Source organism: Camelus bactrianus, chromosome 34, assembly GCF_048773025.1.
Source record: "Camelus bactrianus isolate YW-2024 breed Bactrian camel chromosome 34, ASM4877302v1, whole genome shotgun sequence".
Classification (NCBI taxonomy): domain Eukaryota; kingdom Metazoa; phylum Chordata; class Mammalia; order Artiodactyla; family Camelidae; genus Camelus; species Camelus bactrianus.
Window position 1 is genome coordinate 756,726 of NC_133572.1, and position 15,648 is coordinate 772,373.

Sequence of the window (15,648 nt, forward strand, 5' to 3'; positions counted from 1 at the left end):
TTTGGCAAAAGGGTTCTTGCTTGAGCCAACAACTATCCCACACTCAGCCCCCTTTTAAAAGTTTGCTCCTCTGCCACTAAGCTATGGTGGGCCTCGTCTGCACCTCTGTCAGTCTGGGGACTACTGCGACGACAAAAAGATGCAGTCCTTGCCCAAGAGGGGCTTTTCGCTCGACAGACAGGCAGATGTGGAGACAGCTACTGCAGAAGCGGGTGGTAATGGTTCTATGAACTGTGGCCAAAGAGCCATGGAAGCACAGGAGGGAGAGGCTGCCTTGGCCTTGGGAGCACGACAGTGGTTCCCAGAGGAGAGGACTCATGCGCCAAGTCGGGGGCAGAGCTCCTTCTTCCCCTTTTCCAGTTTGTCTTTCACACTCCATGTGGCTCTCTCTAAACGCTCTCTCTCAGGAAATTAATTCACTTCCCAAGCTCCTAAAGGCTCAACAGTCACCTCACTGGGTGAGTCCAAACTTGCAACTACACTTTCTTTGCCCTCTCTTTTGAGTTCAGGTCATGTTAACCCATAAACCTACGAGGTACTTCTACTGGGCTGGCCTACCATCTCCTCACACTCAAGAAATCCAAACTGAACTTATCATCTCCTTCCTAAAACCAGTCCCCAGAAGGCCCCAGACTTGGCAGTCACCTGGCCTACTTCTTCACCAAATGCAGACAATTCTTTATCCATAGCATCTGTCATCCCTGCTCTTCCCACTGCAGCCACCGTGGTCCTTACTGTCTCCACCTGGATTGGTGGCCCATGACTCACTCACCCCAAGAAGGCCCTGCTCACAAACCTGCAGTGGTTCCACAATAAACAGAAGACTCCAAACCCTTCTGCATGAGCTGAACACAGTAGGCACTCAAAATGTATTTGCAGAAAGAATGAAAACAGGTTACAAATAGCAGGACCATCATCACCACCATCACCACCATCATCACCACCATCACCACCATCATCATCACCATCATCACCACCATCATCACCACCATCACCACCATCATCATCACCACCATCATCATCACCATCATCACCATCACCACCATCATCACCATCATCACCACCACCATCATCACCATCACCACCATCATCACTACCATCACCACCATCATCACCACCATCACCACCATCATCACCACCATCACCACCATCATCACCACCACCATCATCACCGTCGTCTCCATCATCATCATAAACACCGGTTTGAGACAACTGGCCTATGCTCACTTCTGATCTACAGGAGCAGGTTTGGACTGGCTAGAAATTGAAGGCGTGATGAGTTTCATGTATCACGTTTTGTGGCTTCATTTGGCTAATGAAGCAATGGACACTTTAATGGTCTCGCAGAGTTAATGGCTTTCAAAAGAATACAGGTTTAGAACTAGGAGGAAGGCAGTAGCTCTGTCTCAGGTTAAGGAGTACACTTGTCACACGCAGGGTCAAGGGTGCCTGATGGAGGGAGGAAGAACTCTTGCCTGGACAGCTTCCTACAGTCGCAGGCTCTATTATTTTTCGCATGCTCTTATTAAAATGTCCCTATTCATTAGAGGTTTTCATTTAACTTTAATTTAACTTCCTCATATTGATAAATTTCTGCATCCCACAAGTGCTTTGGCAAGCACTAAGGGAGAGTTCTGGCCTGGGAGGCGGGTGGTGGATCCTCCACTGGCTCAGAAATTACAAACTAAAAGAGCAATTAAAACATCAGCCTTCATGGTGAGCTCATTTTTTGTATTAGTAACATGAGCTGGAAAAAGAAGCTCAGAGGAAAACATAAAAGAAACTCTCAAAGAACATGAAAGCTAATATGCGTCTCTGTGCACAGCTGGGATGTTGTGCTGTGCACCAGGGGTTGACACACTGTGGCTGACTATACTTCAGTAAAAGCAAAAATAAAATAAAAGAAACTCTGACATTAGAAGAACATAAATATGGCAAAATGGAGACAAGATGATCAACGTGAACAATGACAATGAAAACGTCGGCCCCCATTTGCTGGGGACCCTGCACCCGCTGGCTGCACGACACCCGTCACTGCATTCACTTCTCCAGCTGTCCTGATAGAGAGGAGTCAACTGAGGCTCGGCTGAGACCCAGGGCCCATCCAAGATGACACGCCTAGGGCTGGAGTTAAGACCCTGGCCAATCAGACTCTAAACCCTCCGCCCTCAGCCACTGTCCGGGCAGAAATGGCCAACGTGCAGTGTGACTCTCTGACCCAGCGCCACGGCGCACGTCGGTGTCGATCACAGCCTCTTCCCTGCTGGCCCCCGGGGGAGCCTCACAGTCTCCCCCAGAGCACATCTCTCGTGGCAGCTCTAATCCATGAGAAGCGCCTGGATCGTGGCTCCTCACCCCTGTCCATAGACGCTCCCTCCCCGCTGGCGACAAAGCATCTCTTTCAGCCACAGGAAAAACAGGACCTACCAATGACGTAGATGTCTGGGCCTAAGCTTTTTCACCTGTTTTAAACATTTCTGGGAAAAAATTGTGAAATAACATGCATACAGAGAAGTGTAAAAAAGAAAGATGTAACAATGTGTATTTTGTCGTTAACTATCACATCAGCCCCACAGAAGCCCCACTCACGGCCTCTCCGGGTAGGACCCGCCCCCCCCCCCCGTGGCGATAACAAGGGTGGTGGACTTCAACAACAAGCCAAAATGGGATCCACCACATCAGTAAACAAGCCCCACGTCTATCAGCAGATGTAGAAAAAACCATTTCATATAATTCGGCATTTATTCCCCAATCGCTTATGCTCCTTCTGCGTTTTCCATTATTTTGACTCTCTGTGCTTGATTCTCCACATTTCCCAGACCTCTCTGCAGTTCAACCGTTCTGTTCACACGGCTCACACAGCTCAACAACGAAAAACAGACAATCCAATAAAAAAACGGGCAGAAGACCTAAACGAGCAGTTCTCCAATGGAGACACACAAATGACCGACAGGCACACGAAGAAATGCTCAACATCACTAATTATCAGAGAAATGCAAATCAAAACTACACTGAGGTGTCACCTCACAGCAGCCAGAATGGCCATCATTAAAAGGTCCACAAACGATAAATGCAGGAGAGGCTGGGGGGATAAGGGGACCCTCCTACACTGCTGGTGGGAATGTAAATTGGTGCAGCCACTGTGGAAAAAAGTACGGAGATTCCTTAAAAAACTGAAAATAGACTTACCATATGACCCACATGAAAAGACACACATACCCCAGTGTTCATAGCAGCACTGTTTACAATAGCCAAGACATGGAAACAACCTCAATGTCCATTGACAGATGACTAGATAAAGAAGATGTGGTGTGTATATACAATGGAATACTATGCAGCCATAAAAAGAATGAAACAATGACATTTGCAGCAACATGGATGGACCTGGAGATGATCATACTAAGTGAAGTAAGCCAGAAAGAGAAAAGTACCATATGATATTACTTACGTGTGGAATCTAAAAAATGACATGAATGAACTTACTTACAAAACAGAAGCAGACTGACAGACATAGAAAACAAACTTACGGTTACCAGGGGGAAAACCGGGAGGGAAGGGATAAATTGGGAGTTCCAGATTTGCTGATACAAACTGTCACACATAAAACAGACAAACAAAAAAGTCCTATTGTACAGCACAGGGAGCTATATTCAATATCTTGCAATAACCTATAATGAAAAAGAATATGAAAAAGAATAGATATAAATGTATGTGTAACTGAACCACTATGCTGCACACCAGAAACAAACATAACATTCTAAACCGACTATACTTCAATAAAAAAATTAGAAAACTCTGCTTACAGCTGTGTCACATCTTCTGCAAGTCAAGTCCCTGCACCCTTCACATTTGCTATTGCAGTCAACGTTTCTAAAATCTACATTTGTTTCTTTTCCCTTATCTGCTGGTTCTCTGGAAGATGATCAGCCTTGTGCCTGAGCCCTGTGAAGACAGTAAACACGGTTACTTTCACGTCTGCATCTGGTCCCTCCAGGATCTGCGTCCCTCGTGGGCCTGTCTCTGCTGTCGACAGTTTCCGCTCCACGTCACTCATGTCACCTTGTCTCTCTGGGCACCTGGGTATTTTGTAATGTGAGTTAGGCCTTGTTTTTGCAAAACTGTTTTTCAGAATAACAGGAGAACTTTGACGACACCCTTCTGCAGAGGGCTCCTGTCTGTTCTTGTCACGCGTCGTCCCCAGGTTTTTGAAAAGAGAAGGTTTAGAGTATTTTGCCCAGTGATCCCTTGTTCTCAGCAGGAGATCTGATCCAAACGACCTCCTCTGCCATCTCAGAAAGTGATAGTGACTGCCCCTCCCGAGGAAGACGGTCCCTGGGGAAGTCCCCTCGTCAGAGTTTCCCTACTCCCCGCCCCAGAGCCGGCCGCCTGGGTCTTTGAATTTGTGGACACACTCTGAAGGGCTGGGAAATCTCTGCCAGTCAGTTCTCTCGGTGCCGGACCCTGCAGAGGGCTTCTCAGGGTGAAGTTCCCGGGGACTGGCCGTGCGCAGCGACAGGCTGATGATAAGACTAGACAGGAGGGAGCTATGGCTTGGTTCCAGCCTCTGCTGAGTGTCCCTCCTCTCAGATGCAGGGAGAAGGTGCTGCTTTTAGGAGCATCGAAACGTGTCTCCGAGAGGTTGGTGGCCGATGAGATGCACTCACCCTGAGTTACTGGGTTGGGTGACGTCCTCAGATGGCCCTGCAGGGCCTGCCTCTGTCATTCTTTTTCCAACAAACACCATTACACCAGGCAACTCACCGCGTCTCTTCCTGGCTGTTCTTCAGGTAGAATTTAACAGAGAACCAAGCGTGTTTATCGCTGAACAACTTACGGTGACGCTGCACCGTGAGCTCAGCTTTCTAGGCATGGTCCTAGGATCCAGGACCCCAGACTCACTTATTTCCCCCTCTGGCTCAGATTCCTACTAATGATCAAATTTTTTCTAGAGGGAAAGATCTCCAAACATTATGATTAGTTTTTTTAAGAGATTTCAGATTTACTAGAAAAAACACCAGGCTGTTTCCTCTCCTCCACTCACAGCGGTGTGACCTTGGCAGTCAGGCCATCTTCACAGTGAGGACAGCGGAGGAGGCAGCCCACCTGGCTCTACGAGGTGCTGGGTTGTTATTTTCCAAATATCCTCAGAAAGTACCTTTCCTTCCTCCAGCTGCTGCTGTCCCCCCGATGCACGGCAAGTCCTCAGCAAACGTGTGACCAGGGGGCCAGTGCATCATTTTTATCACATAATACAGCACTTTTTATATCACACCAGAAAAATACCACGTATAACTTACATAGCCTGTATCCGCCAACATACCAGTCCTTCATTTTGTGATCTAAAAGTCAAACATGCTTCCATTTCCAGCCACTTTGGAGAAAGTGGTACCAGATGAGCCCTTTCACCGTAAACATTAAAAAACTGGACAAAAAAGAGGCAATAATTTCCCGAAAGGGGACACAGAGCAGCACAGGGCCACAATCTCCGCGGGAACTGAAACGCAGGTTCCCGGCGGGCAGCCCAGCTGAACCGCCCGCCGAAGGGTCGGCTCTCTCAGGAAGGGGATGGCCTCTATGCCGACCACTCACGATTTCAGTGTCCGGAACAAAACCACGAGACACATAAAGACACGGGGAAACGTGATACACAGTCAAGGAAAAAACAGTCAGAGGGGACTGACAAGATTGCTCAAATGTTGGACTCAGCAGACAAGGGCTTTAAATGGCTTAAAGGATGTTTAAACAGACACAAACCACTATGTACAGAATGGATAAACAGTAAGGTCTTACTGCACAGCACAGGGAGCTATATTCAATACCTTGTAATGGCCTATAATGAAAAAGAACATATGTTGTATGTATGAATCACTCTGCTGTAAACCAGGAACTAACAACGCTAGTTCAATTTTAAAGAATCAACCACCTTCAAGTGCCAAAAAAAAAAAAAGAGAATGTTTAAAAAGAATTAGAGGAAGATATATTTAAAGAATAAAAGGTGTATATAGTCTTAGAGAAAGAACAGATAGGGAACACCACAGATAAATGGAAGCTATAAAAAGGAGCCAAGTGGAGATTCTAGGACTGAAAAGTAACTGAAATAAAAAATTCACTGAACAGGCTTAATGAAGAAGGAGACGGCAGAGGAAAAAAATAATGAACTGAAAAAATAATGGATAGAAGTTATTCAGTCTATAGACACAGAGGAAGAAAGACCCCAGAAAACTGAACAAAGCTTCAGGGACCAATGAGATAACAGCAAGTGGCCGAACATTAGGGCAACTGGGGCCTCAGACGGAGAAGAGTGAGACTGGAGTAGAAAAAAACACTTGAAGAAATGATGGCCCCAAACTCCCCACACCTGAGGACAACCGCCAGTCTGTGAATGGACCAGAACAGCTCGGCATACTCTCAGCAGGACAGATACACAGTGAGGCCGACCGCGGCCAAGCACTGAAAACCAAAGACAGAGAGAACGTCTAGAAACAGGCAAGGAAAAGGAAGCAGACGCACAGGGAACTGCGATGAGAAGACTGGAGACCTCTCCCAGAGACAGTGGGGCCGGGAGAAGTGGGACGCCTCTCTGAGAGCAAGAACTGCCAATCAAGAGTTTCACATCCACACATGTTCTTCAGGAAGAGGACGGACACAGACATTATCATACAAATGAAAGCTGAGCGAGTTCATCACAGCAGACCTGTGTTACAGGAACGCTGGTGGCAGGTGGGAGGGCACAGCTCAGGGGCAGAGCCCATGCTTGGCACGCACAAGGTCCTGGGTTCAATCCCCAGGACCTCCATTAGAAAATAAAGAGATTTGAATCCAGACTTGTTTAAATTAAAAAAAGAAAAAGAAATGCTAGGGATGTCTTTCAGGTGATGGGAGATGACACCAGAAGGAAACCTGGATCTACACAAAGGACCTGACAGTCCCACGAACGGCTCACTTACGTCAGCGAGCGGCAAAAAAGCCTATGTTGTACTTTTTCTCGTAATTTAAAAGACAGCTGACTGTTTAAAGCAGAAAATATTAACACAGAGTGGGGTTTACAACACCTGTCTACGTAGAAGATGTGTGAAGACCACACGGGACGGAAGGTGGTGTGAAGGAAAACTGTGCTCTCGTAAGGCTCACACCTGTGACTGTGCACTTGAAATACGTGAGTTTCACTGAATATCAACTGTGCTTCAATAAAGCGGATTTAAGAAATCAAGTGTGAGAGTCCCCCTTGCTCTAGTCAGCCTGACTTGGAGGCAGGCGGATGGGGAGCCGGGCTCGGAGAAACACCAGAAGCCAAAATCTGCTGAGTGCGTCTCACACGCCGAGCACAATTCTAAGTGCTCTTACGTACTTATGAGGCGGGAAGCCCCATAAAAAGACCGGCAGGGCCCCCAGGCAGGGCCACTACTCTCCTGCCAGCACCACCCGGTTCCCTGGCCCAGAGGCTCTATCTCACTTTTTGCCTCTGAAAGGGCTTACTTACCCCTAAAATTCTATTGGTTCCCTGAGCTCACTCCTGATTGGTTATTTCCTTCACTCCTGATTGGTTATTACTCTCATTTCTGATTGGTTCACTTCTCTAACTTCTGATTGGTCCGTTTGTAGTAATTTATTTGCATGCAGCTCACTTCTGATTGCTTATTTCTCTCACTCCTGATTGGTCCATTCCCCTCACTCCTGATTGGTTATTTCTCTCACTCCTGATTGGTCTATTTCTACAAAGTTTGTTCCTGGTTGGTCAACTTCTGTTGGACTTTATTTGCATATGATGTTGCAGAGTGTAAAACTGGCAGCCTATAAAGGCCTGTGTAAACCTACAGACGGGGTCCAGAGCTTGGAGTGTTAACTCCTCTGAGCCTGCTGGCGTAATAAACCTGCGTTCTCCAACTCTGAGTGCTGCTTGGTCTCTCGCCGGGATCCAGGTTGCTCTCACAACTGAGCTGTAACACATTTTTCTGCAACATTCCATCCTCACAACGGTGCCGTGCGGAAGGTACAGGTTTAACCCCCACTTTACAGACCAGGAAGCCAGGGCACTAAGCTCACCTGGCAGCTCAGCGACTCTGAGCTGGGTGATGGGACGTCACCGCTTGCGTCCTCAACCACCGTCACTAACCAGCGAGAGGGAACGGATCAAGAGTGACAGATAGCTGGGGCTCGTGTTCTGTGTTCGATCACTTCATGGGACACTGACCGCACTGTATCTTCATTTCCTCTCCCTCATTTTTCTTTCCAGCGTTTATAGATCGTGGGTCACTCGTAAGCCTAAGTGGCCTTTATTGTTACCATTATTTTAAACTAGCTGGCAGTCACCTTGCTGCTGGCTGTAACTGCAGGCTTGGGATCCCCAGGAAGGAGCAGGCACTCGAGATAAGCCTCCTGAGTTTCTAAGAGCCCTTTGTCCTGGTGTGAGCTACGCCACCTGCCACGTCCCGGGCACGAGGTCGGTGCTTGGGAAGCGCTGTTGTCTGAACCAGATGACGCATTCTGCCCGCTCTGGACTGATGGCGGTTGTACTGGGAGCTGCGAGCGTGAGGGGTCCGCCCGGGGTCACGCCCAGTCATTGACTCCATCTGGATCAGTGATGGCAGATGGAGCTCCCAGCTCCCTGCTGTTCTCTGTCGTCGAAGCCCAAAATGATGCTGTGCAGAAAACTTTAGGGCTGATACAGTTCCACCCTCCCATTTCCCAGACGAGAAAACCGAGGGTCAGAGGTTAAATGACAGGTCACACTGCCAGCTAGACTCAGATCCCTGGTGCCCCCACTGCGACCCTGAGTGCCTCCCACCCCACCATGAGACCCTCATTTCTCTTCAGCCCCTGTGGCCAGGGTCCAGGGACCACCACAATATAAATGAACCCACATGTGAAGTATCGCCCAGCCCGGATCTTAGGAACCAGGAGGGCACCTGCTGGAAGGCTGTGTCTCCTCCAAGGACACAGCCTGCAGGGGGTGTGCCCCCTTCCCAGAAAAGGGTCTGAGCCCACCTCCGACGGCTCTGGGGCAGCACACCTGCCCGTCTGGAATTGAGACTCCAAGACCCCTCTGGGACAAAAGGAAAGAAAAGGCAGGGGAAGCAGGGGAGAAGGTGAGGGGACTCAGAGGACCAAGTCCAAGGGGACAGGGGAGGGGAAGGGTGGAGGGGAGGCAGGAAGGCACCGGCTGGGACGGAGAAGGAGGCGGCTCGCGGGCCCCACACTCCGGCCCTCCGGGTTCCAGGCGAACGGAGGTCCGGAGCGGGGCCGGCTGCCCGGGGTCGCCAGGCTGCCCAGGGTGGAGGTGGGCTGTGGGCCAAGTCGTCCGTCACCTCCAGCTGGCACGCCCGCCCCACCTGCACCCCGAAGGGGGTTAAGCCACATTAAGCAGGAGGAAGGGGAGGTCCCAGCAGCAGAAAAGGCAGGGGGTGGGGAGGGAGCCCTGCTCGACCAGGGATCTTCTCTGGGACCCGGTTTCCAAAATCTGTACATTTCAGGGCTGGGTTACTTGATCTGCACGTATCAGCTCCAGGCAGCCTGGCGCTCGTCAGCTCGGGAACGGTGAGTGGCCTCTCCGGTGCCGAGCCCTCCTCCCCTCCAGCCCCCGCCGCGGGCACGGGACACTGTTAGGGACCAGGAGCGGGGATGCAAATCCACGGTGGCCCAGCTCCCTCAGGGGACCCCGCGAGAAGCAGCCGAGTATGAAAGCACTCAGGGAAGTTGCCTCTAGCGCCTCTCACCTGCCCCCAGTGGGTCTGATTCACTGGCAGTGCTTCCAGTCAGGGCGGCCGATTTCACAGCCACTAACCCTTGGAGGGAGCCCCTCCTGGGGAGAAGCTGTCTCTCAGGGTGACGGGGGCTCCGCTGGGCACCCAGGAGTGGCAGTAAGTTTTGCAACAGGAATTTTACAGTCAAGGAGCCACTCCTCCAAGAACAGGAGCACAGCGGGCCAGAGCCCTGCAGCGGGAGGTCCAGCCAGGGCGCGTGGAGGGGGCAGGACGCGGGGCCGTGTCCACAGGAGGCGTGCAGGGGGGCGAGAAGACAGAGGAACAAGCCCCTTCGGAAACGTGCAAGAAGGCGCGTGGAGACGGAAGGGTCTTTGTCTCTCGGTGGGCTGGGGAGGCCTGGGCGGGGGGGGGGGGTTCAGAACAGGGACGTGGGTTGTAGAAGGACCGTGCTGGCTGCTGTGTTGAGACCAGGCCGTGACAAGGGAGGAGGGAGAGCCGAGTCCCAGGAGGGGCCACAGTGGGGACCGGGTGAGAGATGGCGCAGGGCTGGGGCTCACATGGCGGGGCCGGGGGCGGGGTGGAGTCTGAAGGTACAGCTGATGGGGTTTTCGGAGGGACAGAAAGCAGAGCGGAGAAACAGGTTGAAGAGTTTGGGTCTGAGTAACTGGAAGGATGAGGGTGACCTTTTCCAGACGGGAAGGACTCTGTGGATTTGGGGAGCTCTGTTAGGGGCGGGGACGCGCCGAGGAGAGGCGCGATGGGCAGCGAGGTGCGCCAGCCTGCAGTCTGAGGAGGTCTGAGCCGGTGGCGCACAGTGTGCGGCTGTCAGAGGACACACAGACGGCACTTAGAGCCAGGAGATGGGGCCCAGGGTGGGCAGACAAGGCCCAAGGACTGTGGTCCTCCCACTGGTCAGAGGATGAGAGCCCGGGGCCCAGCGAAGTGAGGGCAGAGCTAAGCCAGGACAGGGTCGCCAAGCCTGGTGAGGACAGTGGCGCCAAGACAGGGGACCCCCTCCCGCTGGATCTAAGGCTGCAGGGAGTCAGATGACGCGGCCCCGACGGACCGCTGGACTCAGCAGCGTGGAGGCCGCTGGTGCTCTGGGCTGGAGGTTTCCGCTCAGCTGTGGGGGGAAGGGAGAAGGCAGGGACTGGAGGTGGCGGACAGGGGAGATGCCCTGGGGAGTTTGGCTGAAATCTAAGGGAGGACCAAATGCTATGACCACGGAGGGGAGGGGGCCCCTGTCCGGGCTCGCGGTGTAGGAGACGGTGATGCCGTCCTCGGTGAGACCAGCCAAGCTGGCACAGGGCGCTGAGCCCCTGGGTCTCCACGCTTCGCTATTTAAAAAGGCGCGCAGACACTACTCCAGTGAGGAAGGCTGACCAGCCTGTGCTTAAGCTCCACAAGAGCCACCTCCTTTTTACCAGGACCCAGAGGAAACGAGACACGCCGGGAGCTGTGTGTTAGCTACCCGCCCGGCCCCACGGCCCCACGTCCACCGCCCTTACTGACAAAACATCTCCCTGAATTCGGGGCAGGGGCTGGCAGGGCCTTGCACCTGAGGGGCGGGCAGCGTCACGGCTCCACCCTCTGGGTGGAGGGCCCGTGGCCTCCACAGCGCAGCTCTGCTGATGGGCGCTCCCTTCTGCGTGGAGCCCCCGTCACTCCGGCCACCCACCTCCTCCTCTCTGCTTAAGGACCTCGAGATGTGCAGATGCGAGTACCTGCATAACGGAAAAACACACTCACACCGCGCAGCACAGGGAGCTACAGTCAACGTCTTGCAGTAACTTATGGCTAAAAAGCACGTGAAAACGGGTACGTGTGTGTTCCTGTGTGGCGGAGGCACTGTGCTGCACCCCAGAAGCCGACACCGCGCTGTAAACCGACTGCCTCAGCAAGAGAAATATACCTGTACATAGGCGAGAAAAGCGTGTCTCTGCCCCTCATGCCCGCAACCGTTCCTGCTTCGGGGCAGAGTGTGCTGGGCCCCCACCTTCTCTGCGGCTACCTGCGCAGCCTCTTTGGGACGATGACAGCCCTTGGCCGCTGGGATGGGGGCAGCTGGGGTACGAGCCACACTGAGCAACAGCCCAAGACACGGGTGTGCGGTTTAGCCGTGCGCCTCCTTTGTGGGCTCCGCCCTCCGCCACGAGAACCACATGCAGGCGGGTGCTCCCTCCCCGCAGGCTCGGGAGCGAGGGGACACGTGGGACCCCATTAAGCCCGGAACGCAGAGCTGCCTCCAGCCTCAAGAGACAGACAGTCTTTCCCGCGCCCTCCTGCCCTGCTCAGGGCCCAGCGCCCTCCACCCTCAGACAAAACCAGTCGTCACGCTGACAGGCGGCCAGTCCAAAAATAGGGCTTCTGCCCGGAGCTGCCCCACGTGACCCGAGAGGAGGAGAGGGCTGGGGGGTGGCAGAGAGAACCTTCTGGACCTCCACTGACGCTCTTCTGGCTGCTCTCGGGAAAGATACAGACAGAAAACCCCGCTGGCTCGCGTACCCTGCGAGCCTCGGGGATCAGCTCACGGCTCTTCTGCTGCAGACGCACCTAAACCCCTGCCCAGGGCCTGGGGCTGCCCAGAGGGCCCCGGGCTGCGTTCCCTGCACCGCTGCCTCCCTCCGGCCGTGCGCCTGCGGAGGGCCCGGTGAGGACAGCCCGGGGGCTGCGGTGCACAGGCTCACAGCAGAGCCGGTCCTTCACGGCTAAGGAGCCGACGTGAAATCAGGTTCCCGAGTGACGCAGGAGAGCGGGGTTGGGGATGGGGTCACACGCGACAGGAGCGCTCCTACTCACTTGGGACGCCGGACACCAGCCGCAGGGGCCGCAGCACGCGGAACGCCCTCAGCGCCTTCACGTCGAATCCAGCCCCCTTCCCTCCGAGTGCGTTCGCCCCGTCCGCTTTGGTGGCTTGCTCTAAGATGGCAGAGAAGAGCCTGGAGGAGAGGAAGCGGAGAGGAGAGTCAGCTTCCTGCTTGCCCGACGGGGCTGAGGTCTGTGGGGGACGCTGGGGGTGGCAGAGTTTGCAGGTGCACCAGCCAGGACCCAGTCTGGGTGTGTGGCAGGGTCCGAGACCCTCCTAAGATGACTGTCCCTCAGGGTGGGCCCCCCTGCCTGGAGGGTCTGAGCGAGGCCGCGGGCACCCCTCGGTGGGAGCTGACGGCCTGGGCAGAGTGAGGCAGGTGGGGGCTGCTGCCAGGGCCCTCTTTCCGGTACCCTCCCCCACAGCATCCGGGCCCCCCCCTCGTGTGACCAGGAACCACGTTCCCTCTCCTCTCTCCTAACGAGCTCCCCCTGCTTGGATCACAAACAATGGTCCCAGAAACACCGACTTGGAGCTAAAGGGACGGGAAACTGACCGCCGGGCTTAGAAACCTGAGGACCTCGGGGACCCTGGCGACACCTGCTTTGGAGAAGTGACGGGGGCGGGGACAGAAGTCTAACAGACTTGCATTCAAGAGAGGACGGAGGACAGTGTGAGACGGCCCCGCCCAACAGAAACAGCGCAAGCCACAGACGCGGCCACCTGTGCAACTTAAATCTTCCAGAAGCCTCACTGGAAAGGTGGAAATGGAGCAGGTGGAATGAACCGTGATCACAGCTTTTATTTAATCCAACGTAACCAAAATATTACCGCTTCAGCTGTAATACAGAATTTTTAGCGAGCTATTTGCCACTCCCTGCTTTGCACCAAGTCTTTGACACCCGCACCTACAGCACATCTCAGTTCAGAGCCCAGCGGCCACCGTGGCTGCAGGGGAGGGTCCTGCAGAAACAAGCCCTCCCGAGGAATTTCGCTCAAAAGGCAGTAGAAGAAACAGGTGGTTCCCGGAAGAGGGCGCGGAGCTGAGCTCTGCCTGCTGGACTTTAAATGCGACCGTCTGACAGAGACAGCGGGCGGCACAGAAGCGAGGGGACAGCTCCCGGAAGGGCCAGGCCCCCAGGGGGCAGAAGGCCCGATGCCCGCCGGGAGACAGGCGCCCGGGCGGCGGGACGGGTGATGGGTTCAGGGAGGAAGGCGCGTGGCCTGGGCACAGACGCGGTCGTGGGTGCAGACGGAATGTCCTCTGCACCTGTCTTCTCAGTGAAACAGGGAGCGAGGCGTCAGCTGAGCTGTGAAAGGGGAGGGGGTCCTGGGAGCCTGACGGGTCAGCAAAGGTCTGTAAGAGGCACAGAAGAGGCTGGGACGTGCAGTGGGGCTGCCGGCGTCACCCCGGCCGCTGGAGGAGGTGGTCATGAGGGCAAGTGCAGCCACCAGCCCCGTGAGTTCCTCCACCTCCTCCAGTGGCCCAGCTCAGGTACCAGACGGATGTCCAGCTGGGCGGCCCAGACTAGGGCAGGTGCTTGTCCACGTGAGCAAGGAAACCAGTGGGGATGAGGGCAGCTGGAGGCAGAGGCAAGAGAGGTGAAAAGGGCGGCACAGCGTCCACGTGGGCTGGGGGAGCGGGACGAGGTGCAGGAGGAGCAGACTGCCGGGGGCCGGGGCAGAGGGGGCTGGAAAGACGGGCGGTGCCGTCCAGAGGGTAGGAGGCCCGGCTGAGGTGGCGGGGTGTGGTGAACAGTCCTGGCGGGGTCCTGGCCGTGCCCCTGGGAGTGGGCAGCTGAGACAGGACGGAGTCAGCATCCCAGGGAAGGAGACACCGAGGACGCACGCGGCTGCAGGAGGCTGATGGTGGGACATGCGGGGCGGAGGAGGAGTGACCAAGGGCTGCGACGGGGGAGCAGCGGGTGGAGCGTCTGAAGACACAGACGCCAGGGCGGGAAGATCTGGGGGGAGGGACGCTGGTCTGACACAGAGTAAGAGGACCTGGGGCGCCTCCCCTGACCGCTTAGTGGGGAGAGAGAACCCCGTAAGGCCCGTGGGACCCTCGGGGAGAGCCGGGGGAGAAGGCAGCACCAGGATGGTGCCGCGGTCTTAGGGCAGCCCCAGGCCACCTGCTCTGGGGCACGTCTGACGGGGATTTGGTGACACTGCTTACATCCCGAGGCTTCCTCCGTGGACTTGAGAAGTTGGGACCAAGACTGCCTGACTCACCAGGCTGAGAATGGTGTGTGGCCTCTCACAGAAAAGGTCTACTGAGCCAGAACGGGGGTGGGCTGCGGGGAGCTGCAGGGAGCGGTGGGCGTGTGCAAGGCTTCGGGGATGGGGGCGGGAGAAGGTGCAGGGACCGTGCAGGGCAGAGCTGGCATCCTCGACCATCTGCGGGAACCAAGAAAACTATCAGAAAGGGCCCCGTGGAGCGTCCTGGTCCACGTGCCGGAGGCGCTCCCTGCTCGCTTCTGGCCACGCGGCGGCGGCCGGGAGGGGCCCCTGGAAATCTGCTCCCGGGATGAGCCTAGTGCCACGTTGACCTGGGCCTCGGAGACTGCGGGGACTTCGCTGGAGTGAAGGGCAGGTGGGCTCGGAGCAGCCGGGGTCCCGCCAGGAAGACGCCCGCCCTCGGCAGACGACGCGGCACCGGAACCTGGGCGGCTGCACCTAGCAAAGCGCGTCTCACACGGTGTGGCGAGCCAGGCCCGCTCGGCACAAACACCTCCCAGAGAGCCTTCCTTGACACCCTGATGAGGAGGACATCGCTTCCAAGGCTGCCTCAGGATTCCTCTGTGCCCTTTTTTTTGAGCCTACGCTGACTTTACCGCACCTCACGCTGCAGTGGAGAAGCATGTTTGGGGTAGTGTGTTTGGCCCCAGACCCCCGGCCCCTCCTTGCCCTGTTTTCCTGTCACCCCCTGTCCTGAGCAGCCTGGTGTCTGGAGGCCACGGAACACAGGCCCTGCGGAGGTGTGGTGGGTGTCCAGGCTCACCTCCAGCCCAGCCAGCCCACTCGGCCACAGGGCCAGGGAGCTGCCCGAGGAGCTGTCGGGCCAGAGGAGGCTGGGGACCAATCAGTCCTAAGGCAGAGGCATCTCCTCGGCTCCCAGGCTCCACTAGAAGCCCCGGATTC

General features: G+C 55.2%; 1 protein-coding gene across 19 annotated transcripts in view; it reads right to left on the bottom strand.

Annotated features, from left to right (window-relative positions):
- Nucleotides 1–15,648, bottom strand: part of CACNA1C (calcium voltage-gated channel subunit alpha1 C) — a 435,155-nt gene that overhangs the window by 140,913 nt on the left and 278,594 nt on the right. For all 19 annotated transcript variants that reach the window (XM_074357570.1, XM_074357565.1, XM_074357567.1 and 16 more), the window contains one exon: nucleotides 12,501–12,640. In XM_074357570.1, the coding sequence (XP_074213671.1) occupies nucleotides 12,501–12,640 (140 nt within the window). The remainder of the gene's footprint in view (nucleotides 1–12,500; nucleotides 12,641–15,648) is intronic.